The 13,242-nt window shown below is 28.8% G+C and overlaps 4 protein-coding genes across 4 annotated transcripts, besides 9 other annotated features; 2 read left to right on the top strand and 2 right to left on the bottom strand.

Moving 5' to 3' along the window:
* Positions 1-442: 442 nt before the first annotated feature.
* Positions 443-474: a sequence feature (AT_rich).
* Positions 475-780: 306 nt separating this feature from the next.
* Positions 781-2,787, bottom strand: CMU_005180 (insulinase, putative; the record flags this gene model as incomplete). Its single annotated transcript, XM_002141908.1, has 1 exon — positions 781-2,787. One exon carries the CDS (start codon positions 2,785-2,787, stop codon positions 781-783), a length of 2,007 nt encoding a protein of 668 aa, XP_002141944.1.
* Positions 1,327-1,350: a sequence feature (AT_rich).
* Positions 1,584-1,604: a sequence feature (AT_rich).
* Positions 2,283-2,333: a sequence feature (AT_rich).
* Positions 2,788-2,969: 182 nt separating the features above from the next.
* Positions 2,970-3,018: a sequence feature (AT_rich).
* Positions 3,019-3,312: 294 nt separating this feature from the next.
* Positions 3,313-7,449, top strand: CMU_005170 (structural maintenance of chromosomes protein, putative; the record flags this gene model as incomplete). Its single annotated transcript, XM_002141907.1, has 1 exon — positions 3,313-7,449. One exon carries the CDS (start codon positions 3,313-3,315, stop codon positions 7,447-7,449), a length of 4,137 nt encoding a protein of 1,378 aa, XP_002141943.1.
* A 14-nt stretch (positions 7,450-7,463) lies between these two features.
* Positions 7,464-7,492: a sequence feature (AT_rich).
* A 159-nt stretch (positions 7,493-7,651) lies between these two features.
* Positions 7,652-9,153, bottom strand: CMU_005160 (uncharacterized protein; the record flags this gene model as incomplete). The annotated part of the gene is made up of 5 exons (XM_002141906.1): positions 7,652-7,933; positions 7,997-8,569; positions 8,625-8,717; positions 8,781-8,987; positions 9,070-9,153. The coding sequence occupies 5 exons, from the start codon at positions 9,151-9,153 to the stop codon at positions 7,652-7,654; spliced, it is 1,239 nt and encodes a 412-aa protein (XP_002141942.1).
* Positions 8,390-8,420: a sequence feature (AT_rich).
* Positions 8,577-8,604: a sequence feature (AT_rich).
* Positions 8,706-8,757: a sequence feature (AT_rich).
* Positions 9,154-9,772: 619 nt separating the features above from the next.
* On the top strand, positions 9,773-12,937 carry CMU_005150 (uncharacterized protein; the record flags this gene model as incomplete). The annotated part of the gene is made up of 1 exon (XM_002141905.1): positions 9,773-12,937. The coding sequence occupies one exon, from the start codon at positions 9,773-9,775 to the stop codon at positions 12,935-12,937; it is 3,165 nt and encodes a 1,054-aa protein (XP_002141941.1).
* Positions 12,938-13,242: the final 305 nt, after the last annotated feature.

Below are 13,242 nucleotides of genomic sequence, written 5' to 3'. Positions count from 1 at the left end.
TTTTTCTTATTAAGATATATTTCTAATTTGGGAAGTATTTTTATATTTAAATATCACCATATCTTTTATTTTGAGGTCTAATATTACGATGAATTTGGAAATATTTTAATATAATGTAATACATGGAATTTAAATTGCAAATGAACGACGAATTTAGATCATTAGAAAGTAAACTTTTTCATTCACTAGGACAAGATATTTATTATCTGATAAATCGGTTATGTTAAAGTTGTAATATAATATTTATTGTAAGTATGTAGTGATCTTGTTAAAATCTAAGGAATTTTTGATTATAATTTGGAAATTAATTGAAAATTGCTAATCTAGTATTTAAATATACATTGAATTTTAAGTATTTCTCAAATATCCAAGATACTTGATATCTTAAACTCAAGAGTTTGATATAAAAGTACTACTTTTATATAATAGTCTTTTTCTCCAGTAATTAATTAAATAAACTATTTAAAATTTTTTGTAAGATACCAGATTCAGTCATCATTATCTTATAGCTAATTTAAATTGTAGCTGTTAACGATTTTGGTTAATAAACTGTCATTCAAATTATATTGTAGATTTGAACTTACATAAGATAAAACCATCCTATTAGTGTTATATATATAGAAAATTTAGTTTAATAAATCTTATACTAGCACAGATCTAAGTGTTACTGAATTGTTACTTTGTGGTTGATCGCAATTATATTTAAGTTAGGGGTAGTCTGGATATTAATAATTAAGGTTTCGATAATTAAACTGTTGTTTTGTAATATTTATGTTGCTACTATATTTTTTCATTAATATCTTTATTTTCAAATTCGAATTCAAAATTCATCTGATTAGCAATATTATCTAACTGTTCAATTGAATAATTCCCATTACAGATATAGGGGTTCTCATTTACACGACTATAAAATATAGCACGAATCTTATACCAAAAAAAGTCGTGAATTCTAAGCAATGTTTGAGGTAAGTAGTATCTAAAGCTTATTCGTTTTTTTGCCTCATAACAATTATTTATGTTTAATCTTTTATTCTGAGTAGATTCTGTCTTATCATGTTTTGATATATGCAGTATAGGTATTAAATCCTTGGACTCAATTGCGTGCCTTATTATATCTATTACATATTCAATTTTCATGTCACTTTGCACTTTATTTGTAGATGGCTGATTTATATGCTTTGCATTCAAGTTATAGTTGAATACAGACTTCTTGTGATTTCCCTGTAAGGTATAGTTCTCATCACCTAATTTTAAATTATTCATCTTAGGAGCACAGATAAATATTGAACCAATACAATTCTTTTCAATAGAGCTAGTATCTTCATGAAAATAATTAATTATATAATAAAACAGTTGTTTGCATCTATACATGATAATTTCCGGGCTAATATATTCGACAACTTTGCAGAATAATTGGTATTCCTGAGTTTTATTTAATGGTATACTCCCACATAACCAATGATCAATTATTGAATCCAACAAAATTTTGGTATCTTCATTAGATTCTTCAATTATGGCAATTTTATAGTCTTCCTTGAGCCTTAATAGTACAAAGTCATATTCATCCTTACTTAATAGCTGCGTATATAAATATTTAATTTTTACTATACAACTCGCCAATATATCTTGCCAATTTGATAAATCTGAGGTAATTGTCAAGGAATTCCAGCAGCAATGTTCCCTAGATGAATTGTATAGATCCCAGGATGCTATTGCAATAGGATAATCCGAGTTGTTAGATAATTCAAATTTTCTGAAGTTTAGTTCGAGTAAGTATGATATAATACTATCTATTGCATTGCAAAATATTTCTCCCTCATCGAGTAATGGAAATAATTCTAGCTTTGTACAAATTGTGATTGAAACCAAATTAATTAGACTGTTACTGTACAAAAGTTCGCGAGGACTCCCAGCATAATAGTAGTTCGATGGTGTACCAATTTTTGAAGCTATATACTCATATCCAATCCTATTTTTTACTGAAAATATGTCGTAGAATTCTTGAATCCCATTTTGGTCAAACGTGTCTTCATAAGAAAAATTTTTCATTATTTTAGAGAGATTTGCTACAATATTTTGTTTATCAGTATATATATCACCAATAATAAAAATACAAATGTTTGAAGGTTTATACCATTTCTTAAAAAATTGATATATGTCTTGAAATTCGAATTTTTCGACACATTCATTAGTACCAATTGGCCAGTGATCATTGAGGAGTGTATTGAAATGAAGCTGTTTAAATAGCTGCTTCTCAATTAGGTATGGTAAATAATTTTCTGATTTATATATTGAATCTTTTATATCTAATTTTATTTCAAATATATTATTTTGGTTTTTTTTACTAAAGTTTTCATTGTAAAAAAGTTCTAAAGTTTCATAAAAGCATTCAAGTATTTCCAAAAGTTCCTTGGCTTCTTTTTTGTGATTTTTGCAATCTTTTTTGTATTCTATAGTGTTATTAAATACAGTATAATGAAAATCAGTTGAAGCATTCATTTTCAGATCTTTACAATATTGTGTATTTTTTGTTTTTTGCATAAGTTCACTTAACATACACTTTTGTACAAAATTAGCCAATCCTTTTTCATTATCCTCTTCATGGATACTACCGACATGAACAACCAATGAACAGAATAAAGAATTAAGAATAGATTTATGGTCTAATATACAATAGTCAAGTCCATTTTCAAGTTTTCCAAAGGTAATATCAGGGCGATGTACTAATGGATCTCTTGATAACTTCCTTAAAATATTTTCAAATTCAAAAATATATGGACCAGTCATTTTATCTAGTAGAATTTTTCCTATTTCAAAAGTAACTTTCAATAAAGGATAACTTTTATACTCTCGTGATCTTGTATCCCAAAGTCCTGCTGACTAAAAGACGTATCAATGTGGAAATATTGAAATACACACTAAGAGTATCTTGAATTAATATAAATATTGGGATATATAGTTTTTAAGAGATATATATTTATATAATAAAATTTTAAGTATAAATATATTAGAAATTAAGTCGTGTTACACATTATCATAAAGTAGTCTTATTTAGATTCCTGTAAACGAATAATCAATTAAGTCAGCAATATGTAGGTGTCATTCCATCTTATAGCTGTTTAAGCTTTTACTATTTTGCAATATTTATTGTCAAAACTTTGCACTTTATTAGGGAACTATTACTACAAATGTGGGGTCATAGGGGGCAGTGCATGCAAAGTGTTAACTGTGGGCTTCCGGCACTTCTCTTTGTTAAAAATATTGCAACATAAAGCAATTAATAAAACAGCCAATATCTGATAATAATACAAAATGAGTAATAAAGATCCTCGCAATTCTAGTTGTGATCTAGAGAAGGCTGATGTGATAAATAGAAAGTGTCAGAGAACTAGTTATTATATTAAAATGATGGAACTAGAAAATTTTAAAAGTTATAAAGGGAAGCACAAAATTGGACCATTTTCTAAAAGGTTTACGTGTATTGTAGGACCTAATGGATCAGGAAAATCAAATCTGATGGATGCATTATCATTTGTTCTAGGTGTATCATCTGGTCAAATTCGTGGTACAAATATAAAAGATTTTATATTCCGCCAAGAAGGGCAAAATGACGATAACGCATTATCTACTAACGATGAATTAAATTACGCTAGTTCATCAGTGTCTTTGATATTTGGACATTTTAATGATGAAGATCAGAGTATTCAATTTTGTAGGAAGATATTGCCTTCAGGAGCTACAAGATTTATAATAAATGAGAAGATCACTTCTCAAGAGTCATATTTAAAAAAACTAGAAGAGTTAAATATATTAGTTAAGGCACGCAATTTCCTGGTATTCCAAGGTGATGTAGAGGATATCGCACAACGTGCACCAAAAGAGTTAACAAAATTATTTGAACAAATATCAGGTAGTGATACCTTGATTAAAGAATACGAAAATTTATCAAATGAACAGTGTGTTACTCATATATTGTTGCATAATGGCTTTCAACGCCGAAGGTTACTAGAAGCTGAAAGGCGTGAGCTACAGAAGCAAGTTGAGGAGGTTGAGGAATATGAAAACTTAGAGAGTATAAAAAAGAAGAAAACTATAGAGTTTATATTATTTAAGTTATTTTGTAATGAATATATTGGAGGCGAAATATTCAGTGAAAAACAGAATATAGATAAATTAATAGAGGATCTAAATATAGATTTAGATAAATCAAAGTCAGATATAAAGGAATTAGAAAGTAAAGTGGCAAGTTATATTTTGGATAATAAAAATAACCAAAAAGTACTTGATAAGTTTGAAAAGGAAGTAGTTAGCAATAAGTCAGTCATTTTAGAAAATGAAAATGCGATTGCATATTTTAAAAATGATTTGACTGCACTAAACAAACAATCTGAACTTATTTTAGCAACTAAAAAGAAAAATGATAAATTAGTAGCTGATTACGCTGAAAGTATAGGGAAATTAACTTCTGAGATCAATAAATTTGACGAAGTTTCAAGTGATTCTATATATAATTATATACCTAAGGAAGATTATGAAGAATATTCTAACTGTAAAAAATTAGCTGATTTGGCCTCTGTTTCACTGAAAGAAGAACTATTACATCTTGAAACAGAATATAAGAATTTGGTGGGGATCATTGATATTTCAGAGAAAGAAATAGATGAAATTGAAAAGCAGATTAAAGTAAATAGTGGAACACTCGAAACTTTGAATACAAAGATATCAGAGTTAGAATCACGCCTTCAAGCAATTACAAAAGCTCTAAATGAAAATCAATCTAACAAGGAGCTTCTAGAATTGGATAGCTGTAACTTATTAGACAGGATAGCTAAATTAAACAATAGGAAGGATAGGTGTGAAGAGCTATTAAAACACTTTGACTCAAAGAAGATTGAGCTAGAAAAAGATTCAAATTTACGGAAACTTGTGGATAACCTCAAAAATATCATAGGTTATAGTATATCAGATAAAACCTCAGCAGGTAATTTTAATAGTATTATATTTGGGAGGCTTGGTGATATGTGTCATCCTAGTAATAAAAAGTATGCTACAGCGTTGAATGTAGCACTTGGCAAGTATTTCGATTATGTTGTTGTCGATAGCTGGGAAACTGCTGAAAAGTGCATTTTCTGGCTGAAACAACATAGGAAAGCACCAGTAAATTTTTTGCCTTTGAATTCAATTAAAAGATCTAACTTTAACAACTTTTTAAGATGCTTGTGCTCTGGGAGTCAACATCGTTCAATCGCATTGGATAATGTACATATATCAGATGAAAGAATTGAACCAGCTTTGTCTTTCGTATTGCAAGATACTATTTTTACTGAGGACATAACTGATGCAAGAATAATATTTTATAAAGAAGCACCTAAAATTGGAGTTTCTTTGAGGGTTGTAACGCTAAATGGTGAAAATATTATGAAAAATGGAAATATAAGTTTGGATACAAAATCAAGAAGTCGAAAATTCACTGTAGATTTAATGGAATATAAAAAAGTTCATTCTGATCTAGATAGTATACAAATGGAAATGAATCACTTAGAATCAGTAGAAATGTCTGGTCAACAAAAATTAATCAAGCTTAAAGATAATGAGAAGAGAGTGAGACTTGATATGATGGCAATTCAGACGAAGTATAATATATGGCACCAAAATTATGTAGATAAAGTGAAGTTAACTGAAAGTTTGGAAGAACAACTTAAGGAAAAAGTGAACAACTTAGATGAACTAAAGGAATCTTGTAATAAACTAGCTGAAAATACTAATAAACTTAGACAATTAATAGTTCAGTCAGATAAAAAATACTTTGAAGATATTTCTAAAAAGTTAAATATTAAGGATATTTGTTCACTTGAAGAAACTCTACGCAGTACCAGAGAAGAAAGATTAAGGAAGTCTGCAAAATTACGGAAAAAATTGACAGTATTAACTGGGGAATATAATAATTTTTTGCAAAGAGATAAGAAACTGTGTGATACTATTTTAGATAGTGAAAATAAGATTAAAAAATGCGAGGAATCTATACAAAGTGCAAGTGAAAAAATTAAGGGTGCTCAAAAAAATATTGATAATCTTCTTAGAAATATTGATGAAATAAATGGATCATTAAAGTTGTTGGAGATGCAAAATAAACAAAGTGAAGAAATATTACAGAGTATAAAAAGTAAAATTCGAGATATACAACAACAAATACGTCATCTAAATAAGGAGAAAAGTTTAAAACAAGAACAATTAGACACTTTGAATGAGGAACTTATATCTATATTAAAGACTGTAGTCTTAGAAAATGTAAGGATTCCTTTAAAATCTGGGACTTTTGAAGATATTAAGAAATATTGGTATGAAATTAATGCTACACTTTTTGATGAAGAAAAAAAGTCAGGTAAGGCATGTACTGAAGGAAATAAGACAAAGTTATCAGATATAGAGCCCCCAATTATATTAGTTGATTATGATGAACTTACTGAAATCAAGCAATCTCTTGCAAAATCTAAGGAAAATATTGAAAATGAACTTAATATATACAGGCTTGAAATTGAAGATATCTCAAATAAAATGAGGCGTATTACTCCAAATCTAAAATCTAGAGAGAGGCTAAGTGAATTAGATGCTCAAATAACTGCCCTTATTGAAGATCAAAAAGAGATTAAAAAGAAATCTATAAGGATTGACAAAGAATACAAAAGTATTCGTAGGAAACGTTCAGACATATTTTTCAAATGCTTTCAAGCTGTAAAAAGTTCAGTTGACAAGTTTTATGAGCATTTAACAAGAGAAAATAATAATATTGGAGGCAAAGCTTTTCTTGATTTGGATGATGAGAACTTAGAAGAACCTTTTTCTTGTGGGATAATTTTTCATGTAATGCCTCCATCAAAACGATTCCGTGATATACAGCATCTGAGTGGTGGTGAAAAGTCTATGGCTGCTTTAGCTTTACTATTCGCTCTACAAAGCTACTTCCCATCACCATTCTTTATGCTTGATGAGGTAGATGCAGCATTAGACCCACACAATGTACAATCTGTTGCAAATTTTTTGAAATCTGCACCTTTTCAATCGATAGTCATATCTTTAAAAGATAGGCTATTTTCAAAAGCAGATTCTTTAATTGGGGTTTATAAAAATAAAGAATCTCAAACAAGTGCAATAATTACTTTAAATCTCAATAATTATTCTAAGATAATCGAACATAATAAAGTAGAGGGAAGTTCTTTAAAATTTTCTAATCAGTATGAGGATTCAAAAAAACCACTTACAAAATTAAGAAAACCATCTATTAAGGATATGAACTCATCATTGAGAAGAAATAACTTAAATAATATCTTGCTTGAAAGTTTTAAATCTGAATCTATTGATAGCTATAAAGATATTGCATATAATATAGGCGGTTCATACATGAACTCAAATGGAGAAAATGATAATCCAAATATTTGTATTCTAACCTAGAATAAAGTAAGGCGAAATTAAAGATTTATATTAAATATATTTTGGGCCTTAATCAAAAGACATACAAACTAAATTTAATTTATCAATGTGGCTTGAAATTCGAGTTTTGAATAAAAGAAGTTATCTTGATATTTTGTAAACAAAATATGACATCTAAGAGAAATAAAAGTCATCTCATTAACTGCTTAATTTACTTATAATTTTAGTTATAACTTACAAGCTTTCCTATATTAGAAGGGATTCCAAGTAATAAGCCAATAATTGAGCTGCGTAGATTCCAATAATAAATACAATTAGCTATCACATCGCCTTCCCATGGCAATGTAGCATCAAGTCTTGAAGTTTGGATATAATTCTTTGAAAGTAATTTTAAAGGACTTAGCATTCTTAGTCTCCGAGCGGCAGCTTTTTTACAGCATAGAGAAATTATATTGTCAGGTAATGATTCAAATGTTTTTTTAATCCACACTGGATTGTTATTGCACTAAGAAAAGAGTAATATAAGAGCAATATAAGAATACAAATATCTCTGCCATTAAGAACATACCATTATTGATGGATTAGTATCATTATAAATTCTATGAAATTCAAACCATTCTTTAGATTCCTTTATCTTTGTATTCATTCCACCCAAGCCATCTTTTGTAACCTCATTTTCTAATGCAGAAGTTATACTTTTAGCCAGATCTTTTAACTTATCAATACTACTTAAATTAGGGGAATTCAAATTTAAATTTCCACTACTAATTTTAGATAGCTCAACAATTAGGGGGAAATAAACAGAAAATAAATATGGAAGAGATCCCTCTAACTCTTTAGTAACAGCTTTCTTGTAAGCATCATTGGTTAAGCATCTTATATCACCATAATATGATATTGATATGATCTTCTCTAAAATATTATTTAGAGATATCTCATATGTATCATTAGGTCTTTCATCTAAAAAATAATTTTTATCTAAATATTTTAATGAATTATCCGAAAATAGTAACTTTATTCCCTCTGATGATATTGAATAATCATATTTTAATAAAGAAAGGATTGATAGTTTGAGTGCTTGCATTCTGTTTAGATTTATTATATTTAGCAATTGTAAAGGTATGTTACTTAATGGGCAAATCTACAACATTAAATATTTTAAGTATTATTATATAACGCAAAATATTTTAACTTACTACTTTATGAAATCTTCCAGGTAAAAAAGAAGATGGCCAATGTATAAGATTCTTCTCAAATTGATCATAACTAACTACACCATATTTAATTAACTAAAAAAAAAAAAAATCCAAATTTACTTATATTTTAAATCTCTTCTCATTAAATAAGCATACCTTATTCTCGCTATTTATTAGAGAATTATAAAAAATTGGACAACTGTATATTAATCTTTGAAGCCTAGCAATTTTATTTGTACTCAATTTACTGAGTATTGTATAATGTTCAGGCCATTTTCTAAATGATTCATAATGCCACTCTATGGCTGGATCATCTCCACCATTTATAATTACTAAAAAATCATGCATTCTATATTTTAAGGCCTTTCAAATTACAGTAATTTAATAACATTATTGCAAGGGTATATAATTGTTAAGATATAATTATATTGAGAAATAAACTTACCTTAGGACAACGAAGGGTTGAGCCATATTTGAATATAGAAATCGTATTTTTGATATAATTCAGATCGTTTGGTTTAAAGGCCATTGCAATCAAATAACAAAATAGGTTGTAATGCTGTGTAAGTACTGAAGTTTACAATAATATTCTTAATATTTACAAAAAATAATAAGTTAGTGTATATAAAACCAGCAACTTGATTTTCATAAGAGAATAATGCTTATTAATTACTTCAGGCTAATATGAAGAAGGTAACATGTCAATTAGTGTGGTAATAGCTTGTAAACTTTCCTAGTTACATTCCGTAAAAAGTATAATTAGCGGGTAAATGTGATCAACAAATGGCGCTCTTGTTAGAACTTGTTTGGTGTAGCAGTGATGCGAAAGCAACCCTTTAATTTTTGTTAAATATTCTCCAGAAAGCACATTTCCTTTGTGCATCAAGTCTGATATAATGGAGAATAGTTTATATCAGTGGTTTTGATTTACTTATATGATTTGTAACTGGGGTATTATCACTGCCTTGAAGCTTAGGAAGACTACTTTTTTATTTTTTTTTTACTTTCTTTTAAACCACAAATCTTGTTGTTTTACTATAATCTTAATTGGATATAAGTTAGTATTTGGATATATATAATATCTTACTAAGTATTTTGGCTAATTGGAGTTTCCTTATTTAATACTACACAATATAGGCTTACAGAAAATGGTTAGCTCTAAAGAAAAGGGTGCCAATAATTCAAAGGATTCATGCTCTAATATTGAATATAAAAGAAATAATGAGCAGAGATTAGATAAGAGCAATACTGGGAGATTAGTTACTTTTAAAAAAGAATCAAGTGATCTTTATAATGAGGTCGATAATATTAACAAATCTAATGAAACTGCAAGGAGACGTACTAATAAAAGTAGTCCTAATCATTATATATTTGGGAAAAATAATTTTATTGATTGTAATCATACTATGAATAGAGAGAAATCTTTGAATTTTGTACGCTTCCAGAATAATAAGAAGGGAAATGATATCACAACAAATTATCCTGATCATCAGTATTTAGACTTAAATTCGTCGGGTGAATTTCCAGGAAATTTCAGTATACTATCTTTAGATAACTACTCACAGCAGTATTACATACCTAGAAGTGATATTTTAACGACAGTAAGTAGTTGGTCACCACTTTACAGTAATTTGTCTTCATATATACCTCCACCTCCAATAGATGGAAAAATAACGAATAGTATGTATAATAACCTTCCGAATATAGATATTCCAGATAATGATATAAATCAAATTGGGGATATGCAGAATAAATATAGTTTTGTAGAGCTGTCAAAATTACTTCCTACTTCATTTGAAGTGTCTACAGCAAATGCAATTCAAATGCTTATTCCAAATCATTATTTCTATTCTAGGATTTCTAAAGCGACCTCTGATTTATGTGATTGGTTGGAGAGGATGAATATTCCCTTGACAGTATACCCCTATGGCTCAACTACTACTGGTTTTGCGGATCAATATTCAGATTTGGATATAGCTCTAATGCCAAGTGGACGGCTTAAAGGACAATGTGAAAAGACTGAGTCTCATCAGAATAGTGATAAATTAGAAGATAATGAACTAAAATATAACTTATGCCCAATAAAAGATATAGATAACCTTTCTCCTGGAGCACTTTTACAGGAGCTTTTTTCCTTAATACAGAAAAATACAGCATCATCTACAATATCAAATTGCAATTCTTCTGCAGATTTCGATTCTAAGTCTTCTGAAAATATAACACATAAGAATTTGAGAAAAATTGTTCAAAATAATAATGAACATCCATTTATATGTCTTCAAGATATTACTAGTGCTCATGTACCAATTATACGTATGTTACATACATCAACAAATGTAGTTATTGACCTTTCAATAACTTTATCTGAATCTCAAATGAAACAACAGAAATCATCGAATATTCATAAAGAGAATAATCAATTGACTACTGAAAATGATATAAAGAGTTTTAAAACAGGGTTGAGTCACACAATACCTACGTCAATTTCTCTCCTTCAAAGTAGACTTGGAATGCTTAGCTGGTATTCAAGTCTAGATCCTAGAATTATCCATGTTGTTGTACTCACAAAAGTATGGACTAGATTCAGAGGTTTGAGAAATACTCTTAATGGTTTCCCTGGTGGTTATGCATGGACATTATGTGTAATTTATTTTTTTCAAAGAATGGGAATACTACCTGTAATTGATGCAGATGCATTTTATAAAACTACAACAAATTCTCCATTATCATCTCCTTCAGTTGGTCCAATAGTTAATTCAGCGATCACTGATATAAATAGCAAATTAAGATATAAATTAATTGATGAGAAGAAAATGGATAATTATATTATAGCAAGGAATTTTCCGGCATTAGCAATTCCAAATAATGAATTTCTTCACGAAAAAACTGTATGTGACAGTAATTATTCTCAAACCACAGAAATACTTAGAAATAATCAGTCAACTATAAATGAGGGTCGTCTACTTTATTTAGATGTTGTAAAAGGATCAAGAGGGAATAATGGTATTAATGATATAACATTAGATATGGAGCCAATAGAAAGTATGCATAATGAACCATATACAGGAATTAACAAAACCATATATGAAAATTTGAAGAATAATACTATTGAAGGTGAACTTACTCCAGTTGGATATATCTCTTCAGGTATTAAACGCCCATATAATTGTAAGAAGTGTGAACATGAAGTTGATATAGTAGTTGAATCAGGTAGATCCTCAATTGGGAGTACTATATGTACTTGTTCCTTTTCTCCTGGTTACCCTTTTTCAGATAACATGAACTCTTCACAATGTTGTGAAAGTACAGATAGCTTTTCGGGCTTGATACTTGATGGTAGATATTGCAACTTTTGCATGAGTAACACATCTTCTGATGATACTAAATCAGGGAAATATTCCACTAAAAAAACATTACCTAATAATACTACATCTCATCACTTGGAGCACTCTCATCCTAACTTTTATAGCAATGGTTATCCACAAATTAATAATTATCTACATAACTCTACAATAATTGGTGATAAAAACACACAACATTGTATGATACTTCCACCTTGCCTTTCAGATCCAGTGTTATTTCCAGATGCAATGTTATATAGGCATGCACCTAGTTATGTATTATTTATTCGATTTATTCAATTTCTCGAAACAAACTTATGGAATACAGTGATAGATATTAGTTCTCCAGATATTATCCTTTCAGAAAATCAAGGTGCATGTTGTGATATCAGGAACCCTCTACCTGGTACACCTGCTTGCCGTCCAATATATGATGAGATTAATCAAAAGCATATAAGAGATGAAATACAGCGTGCTATTCAGATTATTGCTTCTCCAATGGGTAATTTTGCGATGCTATGTGGTCAGGTGAACTATGATTCAATGGGTTTAAATAGAGGTAATTCTACTAATCTTACCGGGAATGTTCAAGTGAATAATAAATTTAAGTTTCAATTTAGTAATTTAAATAGTTCTCCAAAACTAAATAGTAAACAATGGTATAAAGGACATTTTTATAATCCAAATAAAGTTAGTTACTTTTCAAATAAACATCTGTCTAACTGGAATGATAAGCAATTAATAACAGTAACCCCATTACAATTTCCTTTTCATATACCTCCACCACCACCTCCCAAGTCACCTTCAAGAGTATTTAATAATAAGAAATACCAAAATTTTACTAGTGCAGAGAGGAAGCTTAATTCATCAAGGCAAAATAAAAGTGCACTAATTACAGGTTGTAACAACTCATTGAATATAAGTGGAGATTCTATAAATAGCACAATAGCTAAAAATGATTATCTCGATTAATCATTTAAATATCTATTAGAGAGATTTACTATTAACAGACTATACTTGAACTCATAAAATAGCAATATTTAGATATATCCACAAGATACTAGTTACAGTGGGAGTTTATCTAAATATTTAAGAGTATTAATTAAAAGCGAAATCTATATCTTTTTGCTTTATTTAATCAATGCAAATAATATGACTACATTTACTTTGTGACATTTTAAATAGAAGTTTTTAGACTTTACGTGTCTGGAAATTGTCATTGAATAGATTGAAAGGCTGAGAATTGTAATAAACTCAATTAAAAAGTTTTTGTGAAT

Source organism: Cryptosporidium muris, genomic scaffold (genome assembly GCF_000006515.1).
Source record: "Cryptosporidium muris RN66 scf_1106632354001 genomic scaffold, whole genome shotgun sequence".
Taxonomy (NCBI): Eukaryota; Apicomplexa; class Conoidasida; order Eucoccidiorida; family Cryptosporidiidae; genus Cryptosporidium; species Cryptosporidium muris.
Note: the sequence above shows the minus strand (reverse complement) of the source record. Positions and strands in the feature narration are given on the sequence as shown.